This window comes from Centrocercus urophasianus, unplaced genomic scaffold, assembly GCF_019232065.1.
Source record: "Centrocercus urophasianus isolate 14NV4802_14NV808 unplaced genomic scaffold, USGS_Curo_1.0 seq_15, whole genome shotgun sequence".
Taxonomy (NCBI): Eukaryota; Metazoa; Chordata; class Aves; order Galliformes; family Phasianidae; genus Centrocercus; species Centrocercus urophasianus.
Genome location: NW_024884697.1, coordinates 8,091,992 through 8,106,896, shown reverse-complemented (window position 1 = coordinate 8,106,896; position 14,905 = coordinate 8,091,992). Strand labels below are relative to the sequence as shown.

Here is a 14,905-nt window from a genome sequence, read left to right as displayed (position 1 = left end):
TTCACCTGACACTGCTAGCTCTGCCATTTTCCTGAATATAGTGTTAGTCAGTTAAATTATTTCATAAAAAAATAAAAATCATAGTAATTCATTATTAGCAGAGAAACTATCACCCAAAGATAAGACTTGTCAATTGTGGCTTCATTTGTGATAAATACTCATGCTAACAGGACATGAATTCTCCTTTAAAAACAGTAATTTGGGGAACTGAACAGGATTCCAGGGCTGATAGGCATTGCAGCCATCCTGCTGGGTTACAAATGTAGAAAAGCTCACTTTCAGTGCCTCTTATCTGGACAGTGCAGCTTTCAAAGGCATTTGTACCTTCTGGACCTAGAGATATAAAGTTGCATTAATAGCTCCAGCTTTACTGCTCCGAGGCAGACTAAGGGAATTAATGGACTTTTTAAAAGAGTAACTGGCTGGCTACATTTTGAGAAAAAGTATATTTTCTTCTCCAAAAATTAATTAAAAAAAAAAAAGTAAAACTCCTTAACTGTATCAGTTAACTCAACACTTCCTGCAATATGACTGCTTTTGGGGCATCTGGATTAGGCAATTATTTTTATCTATTTCATAAATCAGTTCTGCATAAAGAAATGTGTTTTATTATTTGAGTATAGCCTAAAGGCCTATTTTGATACATACAAGGCAGGAATTTCACTTCAGGCTAGCACTCTCCCAACTAGATCTCCCAACAGCCTGAGACAACAGTAGTTTGTACCAGTGGCGATAATCTCATTGACAACAGAAAAATGAGAGGAAATTAAGTATTTAGTACAAGATCCACACGATCATTTTGTTTGTTTTCATCAAGCAGCAGGGCAGAACTCAAAGGTTTTCCAGCTTGTTGTTTCTCAATAAATGTCTATAAATTAGAATCTTCTGGTTTTAGCCATGTTCCACTCTCAAAAATATATCTGTGTAACAGATGCTGCTTTATTCATAACCTTCCCAAATCCATCTGACTTTGGAAGACTAAATCTATTCATGATCACACACATGATCTACACATGATCTTATTGTCTGGTAAAACTGAATTATGAGAAATAATACAAATGATGTCAGCCAAATGTGATTCTTAATTATATTTCTAATTTGAACACTTCATGCACATACAAAATACATCAAACTCATAATGAAAAGAAGCAGACAATGCCCCCATATATACAAAGAAGCATTTTAAATAACATTGTGTATGAGCACATTTGAGCGTATCCTTCCAAAATACATTACTGTCAGTCTTTCCCCTCTTCCATTGATGTTGTAGCACTCTGAAAAAGATCTTTTAGCTGTGAATACTCAGGGAAGTTGCAAGATGCGAGCTAGAAATTTAAACTTTTACTAAAAATTTAATGGAATTCTCCATATGTAACCACTAAAGGGATGAGGAGCTAAAATACAAACTCATATTAAATCAGGAATGCTTGTCTGCATATAACGTCCTGATTTCTACCTGAAATCTCAGAATGAGGCATAAAGTCATATTTTTTTCCATCAGGCCGAGATGCTGTTGTTCTTTATTTTCACAATCCATTAAAGGTACATTTGGCACCAGATACTAACAACTTAATCAGAAAAAAAAAAAAAAAAGATAAAATATAACTCCCATTACTACTGAAAAGAAGTGGGCTTCATAACTTATCCGAAGATATTAATAGCGTTTTAGCAGCTTTCCAGCCTTAGGGATGCCAGGGTAAATTTTACAGTGGATCAAATATAAATTAGAAATGCTTATTCTGTGTTCTCTCTGTCATAGTCTTTAGTGCTAAAGTTTTCCATGTAGTTGTAAATAATCAGAGATCATAACTGGAGCTAAGTTCCATTAAACTGCCACTGAAAAGTGAATTTAACCAGTCTTCTGTATCAGATCAAAGTTAGCAACCTTGCACATTCATGCAAGCCAATGCGCAGTGTCCATTTCCATCTCTCAGACAGGCAATCTAGCTAAACAAAGTACAAACTTCCTGATAAATTGTTCTCCTTAAGATGATGCTGATGGAAAGGCTTATCTGCTGTTTTACGAGCACTTGCTGGCAGTGTGACACAGGCTCTTTCCAAACTCTGGGACAGTCAGTTTCCAGAGGGGCACAGCAAGGCTTCCTACTCCTGCTCCGAGACCCTCTTACATAGTGCTTGGAGGGCACTGCATCAGCATCCATCCACTGCATCAGCAGAGCAAAGCTAGCAGATCTCTGTTCTCCAGGATGTTAATTCTCATTAATTCAAAACTCTGCTTTCTGATTAGAAGCTGAAGCTGTGCGTAAACCTCATTACAACTGGTGAATCCTTTGTATATTTTCTTGGCAGCATCAAAGTCTGTAACAGCTTGGCTATTTACTCTACTGGCATCATGTTTCTATTTGAGGAGTTAACTCATTTTTAACTCATTTGTGCTTATAACTTCCCTATTTTTCCACTAATGTATGTATTTCTTTCTATATATGCAGCCCATTTTGTAATACCAGATTTTCCAAGTAGTGAACTAATATATTTTCTACATTTTATGCAGCTGCTTTTGGGCTCAAATAAAAGTATTCTTTTGCTTTGTTTGTTTGTTTGTTTGTTGTTTGTTTGTTTTTGTTTTTGTTTGTTTTTAGGAAAAGTCTTGAAAGTCCTAGATTGTAAATTTACTACTTTGATCTCCTCCTAGTATCAATCACAAGAGCAGAAAAGAGCTCTTTTGACCAGAGATCATGCATCAGGAAATTTTGCCTGGATCAGACAACACTGTAGAAAAGCAACTGCATAATGCTGTTCCTGTTTCAGTCTACTTCCTAACTTTGTATTACTGCATTTAATCCCAAAAGTACATTAACGACATATAGTATTACTTTAAATGCTGTCTTTTCAGGATGAGTGACTTCCAACACTACCTTCTAAATCTGTGGATTTGGTACATAGAGACGAGAAGTGTATGCTGAAAACAAACCATCTGTGGATCAAGGAATACTTAGCTACACGTTACTTGAGAAAATATGATACCATCGGATTTGCTTTGTTTAGCCACAAGAGGGCAGTCGCTTAATTTGTGTTGTTAAGGCAGTGCCCATTACTAGAGACAAGATAGGCTTGCTTTCTGTCTAAACCATTATTCCAACATTTTGTATAGATGTGTAGAAGAATTTCATTCTCTTTGTGTTCCCAGCATGCACCTGACTTACATTAAGTTACTAGGTAATATTATTTAGCTGTAACAGTACACTGTGCTTTATAAATAACTGATGAGACAAATAACGGTGGGAAGTAAATACGGTTTCTCTTCATTATCTTTAGGAAAAGCAGGACACCATATTAACAAATCTCACTGCTCTCAGTGATGAATTTGAACTGGTCACAGTCAAAATGTAAGATCTTAAGACATGCTGCTTTTTAGAACTATGAGAAACTTGTGAAAACAATGAAAGATACACGTTCTATATTTCACCCTCTTGTGAATGCTTATTTGAATTTACTTAAATATGCCATCATATGCAACAATATACAGCACAAGCATGGTCCACACAGGAAACTGATTCAAGCACTCAAAGTCTGAAGATTGTCACATCCTTCCTAAAGCAAAACTCTGATTGCATTGACCTACTTAGAAACAGACAAAATTTTGTGTAAAATGCTTCTAAACAGTCATGAATGTACGGTATAACTTACCATAGTATATTTGTTTTCAGTCCTGATATTTTATACATATAAACCTGTTTCATTTACCAAAACCAAGCTGATTTTTTCCTCTTACTGAAGTCCAAATAAAATTTTGCCCAGAAACAGAAGATGGATTTTGTCCATCAAGAGTCAGCTATGTTCCTGGGCAACCGGTAGTGCTCTGGCCTGATCCTTGCCTTCTTCTCCTGAGGATTGGCATATTTCCACTTGGATGGAGACATTTTCAGCTTTTTTCTCTTCTTATCTGTACACCAGACTTTTTCACAGTATTCCTCCACTCTCTGGAAGTTGCTGTAACCTATCAGTTGAAGAAATTCTTTGTACCATGGTTTTGATACCTGAGGTATGTTGCTCTGCATTGGGCATGGCATTTTGTGAGATATCTCCTCCTCATAGTCTTTATTAAACATTTCATCTACACGTTCTTCCTCGACTATTTCCAGGGTGATTTTTCTAACAGTGTGAACTATGCTGTGTTCCACTGTCTGACAAAAATAAGTCCCTGCATCCAGCCGATGCAGCTTCAGAAATAAGAGGCCGAGGTCCATTTTGATTATTCTATCATCTGTCTTCACCTGAAAAGAGATAGTTGCATAGAGGAGAGTGCATTATTGCATTACACTGGTGCATTTTTTTAAATGAAAAGTACTTTCAGGAATATAATATTAAATGTTAAGAGGCAGATTAAGGATCCAAGACCCTTTATTTCACTGTTTGTAAGCAAATAAAATATTTACTTGAAGAAGAAGTTGAGCTGTGAAAGGAAAGCAGTCTACAAAATCTGGCAAGCATGACAGAACAGACAGTGGAGCAGACAGTTTTCTGCTTTCCCAGCATGGGTTAGTCATTCGTGGCTAAATCACAGAAAGAAGTAAGGTTGAAACATTCGAATGAACTTCTGGATGGAAAACACGTGGGCTTTTGTCAGCTGACCTGCCATAATTATCCATGTGAATGCTCTTTTAAATCGTCAAATGTTTTTGAAGCAACACTCACAGATCATAGAATCACAGAATCACCAAGGTTGGAAAAGATCTCCAAGGTCATCCAGTCCAATCATCCACATATCACCAATATTTCCCACTACACTGTATCCTTCAGTACAACATCTAATCGTTTCTTGAACGCCTCCAGGGTCAGTAACTCCACCACCTCACTGGGCAGCCCGTTCCAACACCTGACACTCTTTCAGATAAATTTTTCCTAATGGCCAACCTGAAATCTCACTGTAGGACCATCATGATCTTGAAGCCTCAGTTCCGAGTGTCATGTTGGAATTCCCCCTGCAGTTTCTGAGAACTAAGTTATTAAATACAGGGCATTCAGACATGCAGATATGCAGAGAGCATAGAGCTGTCTGAACCAGCCAGCAGAAATGCCCAGCAGAATGGAATTCTTATCTTTTTATTTAACAGTAAGATCTTGAATATTTGGTAGAAGCGCTTCTCTCTGCTTGGGATCATCTTTTTCTAATGACGATAGAATTATTCATGTAAAATGGAATAAATATAAAAGAAAAGCATTAAAATAAATTCATCCTAGTAGTATAAAAATGTACTGAAACTTTAGAGTCTGAATTTACACTTCTATTCCTTAGTATCTGAGATGCTAAGTCTAAAAGGAAACACAACACATCTCCTCCTCCTACCTCCCCAGTAAAAATCCTCAGGTTTCATTAAAGACTGAAAGACCAGGTCTCTTTATTGTAAGAATAATTATGATTAGTGGATTGGGATCTTCTAGGAAAAGACATGGGAAAATACAAAATATGAAGAACTATGCTGGGATTTGAGACTAGACTGAAACATCAGGAAGAAATGTGTTCATTTTAAATATCTACAGATGCATGTGGCATCCTTGTTTACTTTTGTATTCAACGGCTTGCCTAGTCAATGATGAAATGAAAACGTCTAGTTTAACACAAGATGATACTATGGGCTATATCTGCAACAAAAATTGCTCTGACATTGATGACAGCCTACAAAGACTAGAACCTACTTAGATCTCTTTATTCTAAATGTCCACGTTCAGTATCAGATTAATCTCTCTCCTCAGACTCAGTCTGCAGATGAGCTGGGGTCTCATGTTTGCAGCAGAGCCTAGCTGCTAGGCAACAAGGAAAACAGTTATAGCCTGTGATAGTCCGAGGTTTTTCTCCTATTTGCTACCATATACTAAACAAGGCTAGCTACACTGATATGTACCATGTCAGTACTATGGTAACAGTTATGAGGTGTAGGAATTATCATAGAATCAGAGAATTGTTTGAATTGGAAGGGACCTTTAAAGGCCATCTGGTCCAACTTTTACAATTAGGCAACATATATAAAAGAAGCAGAGAATCACCAAAATCCATTTTCAGAAGGCTTTGTGATGTAATGGGTGGGGCAGCAAGAATTAACAAATACTAAGCAAGTCTACCATTGGGAGTAATATGTACACTTTTCACCTATGCGATAACATATTAAGTGAAATGGTAGATTCTCTTTTGTTTTGAGACCTTAACAAGTTTAGCTACATTTCAAATATTTATTCAGTTATTCAATTTCATGATGCTGAACTCATGCACCAAATGAAATGACCAGGTCTATTAACTCAGTGAAGCATTATGACTCAGATGAATATCATGATCTTCCCTTATACTCATGCACATTTCAGCAACTGATGGCAGGCCTTTCAGTGAAGATGCAATGCTCGTAACCACATGCTTAACTAATTAAAAGATTAGGATTTAATGATAGTTACCTCTTCCTTCTTAGTTTCATGGGCTCGCTGGACAAACCAGATTACTTTTGCCTGTAAGGTTCGAGGGGTGCACTCCAGAAGGGTGCTGTTGTACTCTATTCCATAAACCAATCTCTCCTCAGTCTTCTCCAAGACTTCTCCTGGAGGGAAATGTTTTAAAAAATACATCATATATAGGTCAATTTGTTTCTGACAGTTCTTGCCACCTTCTGACTTCAGGCTGGACTTACTTTTAAGACTGAAATTTAATCTACATCCAATCACATAGTTATTGCAAAGCAGCACCTGGTGAAAGTCTGACTTGCTAAGAGAATTTTCCCATCATCTCAGACTCTCATAGAAGATGGCCATAAAGCAAGTGGAGCAAATTGGGCTATGATTCCACACACAAAGAAACAGGTCTCAGCCCTTCATACTGCTATTTGCTTGTGGCTGTTTCTTATCAGCTGTTCAGCTACTTGATTTTCAGTCACTTAAACAGAAGGATATAATATATGTTCAAGTATAACCACAAATTAAATCTTTTATCTGGATAAAAATAACAACGCATAGCCTTTTGCCTTTTGGCAAAATCTGTACTTTCTGTGCTAGGTATTTGCTAACAGTTTGTAAAGGTGTGAGTAGATTACCAATGAACTGCTGACCAAAGCACTGCTGAGCTGCATTTCCATGTCGTACATCTTGTCTGCGGAAGCGTCTGGAGAGGAAAAATAAAATTCCTTGAGAAAATGTGCTTGGCACAGAGATTGTTGGTGTATGATGAGGAGGTATTCACTAAAAACATAAAGAGCGAAATCTTGGTTCCTAAAAATGTAGCACTTTTGAGAAAGATACTCATTTATGTTTTATCTCAACCTACGTATGATTGCATCTATAAGAAAAAAAAAAGATCTTCCAACAGAGGAGGCTTTTAAAGTTCATCTACACAAGGTGTTAGACAGTCTTGCCTAGGTCCTGCACTTATCATGAAAGGTTAGATGATCTCAGAGGCCATTTCCAACCTGGGCATTCCAAGGATTCTATGATTCTTTGTTTCAAACAACTCTATATGAATACACACAAGGCAGATTTAATAATAGGTACAGATAGACTTCATTGAAATTATTAGGACCTCCTTCTATTTTATGATGTTGGCCCACAATGTCAGAGGTGGATATTGGTAGTATGGAAGTAGGGATCAACCTTCCTGCCTGTATTCCACTACATTTTGTTGCTGTGAGACAGATGGCACCAGAGAGGCAGTCTGACAGAATGGTACCTGACATGGAAGTACGTATGAAGCAAAAGTGTGTCACTGAATTCCTCTGTGTGGAAAATACTGCACCCATCAATGATTACTGGAAATTTATGGAGACCAAACAGTGGATGTGAGCGTAATAAGGCACGTGGTAGAATCTCCAAATTCAGCAAGGACAACATGGGGACCTCTAGGCAGACTAGGTGTTAAAAAATCCATGCTTTTAAGCAGAAGCTGATATTCAGTGATAGCATTTAATTCATTCTGGGATTTTCATTTTAATGTAAAGATGTGGTAGCTGTGCTTACTGATAACTCTGTTAAGTGTTAGTGGTAGTACTACCAGCTTTGCATATCAGTGCATATAGATTATTCATAAGACTCATTCTCTTGCACAAATATGCACAAATATGCACAAATAAAATTGACATTAACCTTGAAAAAAACAAATAAAGATGAAAACCTCACTGTGAGGCAGCACTATTTGATAGGAAATGGACAGTGAGTAGGTAGGTACTTAGTATTCTTCCTGATGAACTAAAAAAATCCTAGTTCTGCAAAATAACAATATTTTTCCAGTTGTTGTAGCCATTCAGGAGAAATAAATATTTCTTTGGTGGCATTTTGATGGAGATGAGGGAAGATGCATTTACCTGTACCTTCACTTCAGTGCTGTTTCAAGAATAGGAAAGAATGGGGAGCAGTGACAACAGAGTGTCAGCAGAGTGACATTTAAGTTATCACCCAGATCCTTTCTGTGCAAAGCGTTTTACTCAAATGACAGCATATAATTTAAGGCAAGACAATTTAAGATATTTTTCAAGGCATTATAAGAAGAAACTTAAAAAGCAACTGAATGCTTGAAATATTCTTTTGCCTATCAGCTTGATTAATGCTGTGAAAGGAAAACCGTATTGCAGCAGCAATACGGAGACTTAGGAAAAATCCTAAATTGTTAGCATAGCGAATAAGCTCATCAGTGGAATTTAGTGCTTGTTTGGATAAAAACTGAACCTGCCTAAATCAGATTACTGAGGTAACAGTGAACTAAGAGAGCTATTTAAATCCTGGAACTCTGCTTTCCAAAGAATATTGCATTGAAGTTAAATGCAAATTTTTTTTTTTTCTGGCATCTAAAATATCTGCAGCATGCCAGAGTTGCTCACCTGTAACTACTGTGACACTGTAATATTCTGCACTGCCAGCACTGGGTTATGGGACTCTTAGCTCAGTTTTTAAGTCTCCCTAATTAAGTCCCATATTTAATTAATTATAAAGACTATGCATTTCCAAGGAATTAAAATACAGTCTTTCAAAATCAAACAAATTAGTACCAGCTGCCAACCAGTGGGTTGCTTATGCGTTTTGCGTGTTTTTGTTTTTTGTTTTTCAAATTTCTGCTGCAGTTCTCTACATCCTGCATGTGCCTTAGTTTACAGGTTTTCTATTTCATGCTTCTCTAAACACATCTCATACCTTGCAGGCATTAAGCTCTAAAGCAGAGAGCATGTGAACAAATGGGAGCAGGATATACTGTGTATCTTCAGTTCAACACCAGTAAGACAGGAATTAAAAGAGATCTCTTACTGCTCTTAACTGCTCTAGCAACAGCTGCTCTTACAATTCAGAAGCCCACCCTATACAACTAGTGCAAAAGTCTAAACCATACTCTAAGACAAGGCTAAGGCAAATAAAGAGGTGTCTACTCCGGGGTGTGGCATCGGTTGTGTCTGGAGCAATGGCAGGATTATCACCTGAGGAAATGATAACTCTTATAGCCAAGAAATAGAAAACTCCATGTTGTCTCATGAGATCTTCCCTTCCTAGCAATGGTTCCATCTGGATCCCAGCAGAAGGTAGATTAAACAGCTTCTGTATGTGTGTCCTGAGGAGCTCTCTTTGCTTTGCCATCTACTGCACAGCTCATAACTATGAAGATGTTCTGAGCTAGTTAAAGTGAACAAAGAAAATACTATCTATTCTTTTCAGTATTAGGGGTCCTTGCTGGCTGTTCTCCAAACCCTTACATGTAAAATAAGTTTTACAGACCTTGAGAACATTCAATAGAGTGTAAATCTCTTCTTCACTACTGCAGCTCTTATCTCGAGAGCAGGAGGGTGATAAGAGAAGTATTTTCTTCTTTTGGAGACTAACCTGATGAATGCTAGGGAGGCAAGGCACAGAAAGGTGCCTGGGGTACTGCCCATATCATTGAACCCTGGATAAATGCATCCGTCAGGGAACTTAGGGGCTGCTACTCTGGAAGTTGTCTCAGGTGAGAAATATGCTAAAAATGTGCTAAAACTGAGTTAAGGAGTGAGCAAGTTTCTCTTATCTTTTCACGGACAATAAACAACCTGCAGAATAACATAAATGTGAGTGCAGCCTAAGCAGGCTGGTAGAAAAGCCAGCCTTTTATCCCTTTGCTCTCTTCCCCAGATGGTTTTTATGACTTAGATAACTTACCCATAAGCATTATGATTACAATAATCCAATTTATATATATACATTGTAGGACATAAATCTGCTTGGCCCATCTGCTCATCTTTCTTAATTTGATGCCAAGGTCTTCTCATATGGAGCAGGAAACGAGAGTCTATGTCCTCCCATAGGGCTGCTTGCAAGAGACACGAGAAGACTATATAATCTTGTAAAAGTGGCATAGCTTTCCTACCTGTCCCTCAGTGTAACAACTCCAGGATATTTTGAAGTATGCTAGCATTGGCTGTATTTCTCCTTTTGACTTTTTAATGCTCAGTTCTCAAAAAGCCACCTTGTCCAACAATTTCTGCATTTGTTATCTTTTAGAAGCGCTGTGAAAAGGTCTGGATTAAATTATACATGTTTTATATGTTAGATCAGGTATCTTTGTTGTTGAATTAGAGAACCTGGGTTTGAGAGGGAGGGTAAGATGATAGGTATATGGGAAATCACTGCACAAAGAATGGGGGCCAGAAGCCATAAAAGAGCAATTTGGAATGGAAAGAAGTCTGCCCAGGGTTGTTAAAGCACCCAAGTTAGGTTCATGATTTGAGTGGACCTCCAGAACAATCTGAATTTATAAATTCATCTAATCTCAGCTTTTGCAGACATCCTACTTTCATTGTTGGAAGTGTGTGGCTACCAGATTCTTGTTTATTTTTCTTCTTTTTTTCTTTTCCCCAAATTTTGTTAAATACGTTATTGCTTTGTGATATCTTTACCGTATAAATCATGCCAAAATACCATCCCTGATGTTATAAAGAATGAAACATCCATCTTTTCTTTGCTGACCAAAAGAAATGAAAGGAAATTGAGGTTTGTTTAAAACTTTCTTAAAATAACAACTAAGTAGTCATAATAATAAAGTCTCATTCATGAATTCATAATAAATATGTTTCATTCATGAATTATTCCTTGTAATGCAGTTTATGCCTGTTGTGGTTTAACCTGGCAAGTGGCTGAGCACCACACAGTTGTTCGCTCACTCTCCCCCTTCACACTGGTATGGGGGAGAGAATAAAAACAAAAAACAAAGTAGAACTTGTGGATTGAGACAAAACTACTCACTAAGATAGAGAAAAGGAAAAGCATAATAGTTATGACAAATTTAAATAACAAGTGATGCACAAGAAATTACTCACCACCCCCCAACTGATGTCCAGGCAGCTCTCTGAGCAGTGGAAGAGAGCTATATAAACTTCCACCCTCTTTAAAACTCCTGCATAATGTCATATAGTATGGAATATCCCTTTGGCTAGTTTATGTTAGCTGCTGTAATTCTGTTCCCTCCCAACTCTTTGGGCCCTTCACTGAGAATGACCTTGGCTCTGTACAACAATGCTTAGCAGCAGCTATAAATATTGATGTGGTATCAACATTGTTCTTCTGCTAGAACCGAAACATTGCATCATATCTGAAACTCAGAAGAAAAGAATTCTGTCCCAGATGAAATTAAGACAATATCCACCCCTTATTCCATACTATTTACATCATGCTCAGGTTCCACAATTTCTACACATCCTAACTAATTACCTTGTCCTATCTTGCTTTTTATTATATGTACACTCACATATTATTCCCATCATCTATGGTTTATTCATGTAATTTGTCTATGGTACTCATTTAGTTCAAAACTTTGGGCTTCATCTTTTGTAAAAATCCCTCAGTGTATTAGGAACCATTCTAAACCTATTTCACAAGACAGATTCCACAGAAAGAAGCAGTTCTCACCTCTTTGCCTGCATTCCTGTGGGGTAGTACCGGGAGCAGGAGATGCCATCCCAAGCACAGTAGGGATCTCGAGCCAGGCAGCAGTCAGCACAGGCTGTGCCATACATGTCGCACTGGTGAAACTTCACTTGTGCTATAATTGATTCAGTTCCAATGTAGAGCTGTTGCTGGAAAAGTATAACACATATGATTAAGTTGCTAGAACTTCCAATATGACTTCTGTAACAAGCGGAGTTTTAAAGAAATACTAGTTTCAGCTTTGTTGTGCATCCAGTCTGTGACCTGAGGGAGGCAGAGTTACTCTGTAGGAAAACTGTCAACAGTCTAAGCTCTCATGCATGAGGATGGAGGAACAGAAGGAAATTAGAATGAACAAATATGGTTTGGCATTTCCTCGCTTTTGAAGTTTCAGCTTTGTAAGCTTTGTGTTTAAACAGAGACTTATACATTTCTTTTTCTTCCTCAAGGTAGTTTCCAGTGCTTCCCTCCTTACGCTTCTGTCACCTAACCAATCTGCAAAAAAAAAGCTTGACATACAATATTAATAAAAGATCATATTTGAAAAAGTTGTAAGCAACCTCAATCTTAAAACTGGAGTTATCAGGTACATATTTAACTCTTGATGTACAATATGTTCACATATAGAAATGCACTGCAGCACTGTGATTTATATAATCCTTCAGTACAAAGGATGTCGATATTTTTTCTGCTAGTGTTCAGTCTTTTCTTACAAATAAACTGGTCACACTTTATCTTCTTCACATTTTTTTTTCGTCAGCATTAACACTAAGAGTGCTTGAGTCATGTAAGTTTTCCTTTACAAAGCAAATGAAATATGATCAGTGTGATTCAGAAGTTGATGGGATAATTCAGAAAAGAACATCTTGAGTTTACAGGGATTTGAGAAAAATCTTGTTACTGGTGACTGAAAATGGACTGAACTCAGAAATATGCACTGCAATAGAAACTGCTTTTGCATGGCTCAATTCCATTGTTTTTCCAATCAGAAAAAGGATTCCTTATGAACACTGGGCTGGGTTTATCCAAATGGCCAAACAAAGCACAAGCTTTCAGAATGCTATATTAAAATTGTTTAAAGCTGGAAAATGCAGTTAGCTCATTTAACCTGGCTTGCCTATCACAAACCATGAAATTTAATCTTAATAGTTAAATCTTGTCCCTGGTTACACCTCTTCTATATTTTAGGTTACTAATTTTAACTCTCAGAAATGCCCGTGGAAGAGACCAGAGAGGCTGGTAACAGCAAAGTTCGAATTCTTCTTCAGCTGAGATAATACAGATAAACAGGAACTCAATCTGATAACTAAACATAAGATCCTTGTTAGAGGGGAATTCTTTCTCTTCTGCCAAAGCTGCAACACGACTGTCCCAGAAGATGTGAACAGCACATTTAACGACACGCGAAAAGTGGAATTTTCTCTTTCATCTGCTAAAAAGAGTAAGATCTTCTGTACAGCTTGTTTCATCAGAGAACAGCAAAAAGCATCTGATATCTAGCAAACAGAACATCAAAGGAGAACATTCTCCACTAGCCACAAAGATAAACAGCTCAAGCCTGAAATAAGATATTTTATTATATCACTGGCATAGTGAAGACTAGTGAATGCTATGGGGTTGTTGAAACAAAGCTAGCAAGAGATCCCTATAGGATAGGCTCACAAACTCCACAGTTAAAGCAGACTAGAAAAAATATTTGGGCAGAGAAATTGCATAACTTTTTTTTTTTCACATAAATTATAACTAACTAAATTATACTTCTGTGCACAAATCTAATATTAAATACAAAATGATTTTGTTCCAGCCCTTTACACGCATTCCAACATTTAATTTTCCCTAGTGCCAGCAAACTGTATGCTATTTCTAGATTAAATTTGTCTATATTGAGAAATCTGAATTTACTTTTATTGCTTTGAAATCAGTGTTCAAAGCCTTCCCCCTCCTTTGCTACAACAGCAAGTTGCTAGGTTGGGTAAAATTCTATGTCTGGATGCCCAATTGTCTCTCCCTCTTCTCTTTAATATGTTGAAAAAGTACAGCTGCTTTTGCTGCCTGCAGGGACGTTTATTATTCAACTACTGAATAGTTTTGATGACACTTCTAGTGTTCTCTCCGTAGTTTCCAGGTGCTTCTTGAAATTGTAGAGTTAGAAGACCTCTTGGGAGTCGGGTATAATGGAGGCAGACTACTTCTCTTTTAATACAGCATCTCCTTCACAGTCTTCCAGCACAATCCGTTTACTATGACATTTCTCTGAGTGCAAATAAGGAAATATCTGAAATGATACTTTTTTTCCAAGCTCCCTTCCAGCTCAAACTATTCTGTGATTCTACAAAACATTCACTTAGTTCCAATGTTAGGAAACCCAGTCTCCGGAGCTCCTTTCAAAGTCTGTGGAAAAAATAAATTGATCCAGGAAATAATTCAGAAAAAAACATTAAGTTAGGATCCTCACCCAAATCATTATCAGAGGAGTTTGTCTTTCTATATTAACTACAAAAAAATGCAAGTTGACTAGCCACTAAAACTAAAATGACCTTTGGGGTACAATCAACCTACTACTAAAGCAATCTTCCTTCTTTGTCAGTTTTGTTTCACTGCATTTCTATGCACTTACATTGCAATAGTTGTCTACATTAAGAAATAAGCATCCTGGGATGTTTATAATGCTCCATCCTGAGATGGGTCCATATCTACGATAGGGTACAGATGAGTATCTATTTACAGGAATAGTAACTGAAGTATTTGTATTAGGAGAGGCTAGCAGAAACTCCAAAGGTAGTCAGGTCCAAACAGCGCTGCCTTCATTGGCAACTGAATATATGGGACATCCACTAAGGCTTATTTAGAACTTAGATTGCCATAGAGCTGAAGTCTATATTGCATTTATCAGCAAGGAGCTTTTCCTTGAGTTGTCATATCTACCCAGCTAATCTCTATAGTGAGTCTCTGACAATCTCTCATGGATCGAATTGCTTTTTTTACTTGTTTTTGCGTGAACAATACACGTAAAATACAGAGATTGATTTAACAG

At 37.3% G+C, this 14,905-nt stretch overlaps 1 protein-coding gene across 3 annotated transcripts in view; it reads right to left on the bottom strand.

Moving 5' to 3' along the window:
• Positions 1-1,117: 1,117 nt before the first annotated feature.
• The window catches only part of SEMA3E (semaphorin 3E), a 130,528-nt gene continuing 116,740 nt past the window's right edge, over positions 1,118-14,905 (bottom strand). For all 3 annotated transcript variants that reach the window (XM_042815734.1, XM_042815736.1, XM_042815735.1), the window contains exons 14-17: positions 11,854-12,020; positions 7,035-7,102; positions 6,406-6,545; positions 1,118-4,235 (exon numbers count right to left, since the gene is read on the bottom strand). In XM_042815734.1, coding sequence (XP_042671668.1) covers positions 3,783-4,235; positions 6,406-6,545; positions 7,035-7,102; positions 11,854-12,020 — 828 coding nt within the window. In that variant the 3' untranslated portion in view covers positions 1,118-3,782. The remainder of the gene's footprint in view (positions 4,236-6,405; positions 6,546-7,034; positions 7,103-11,853; positions 12,021-14,905) is intronic.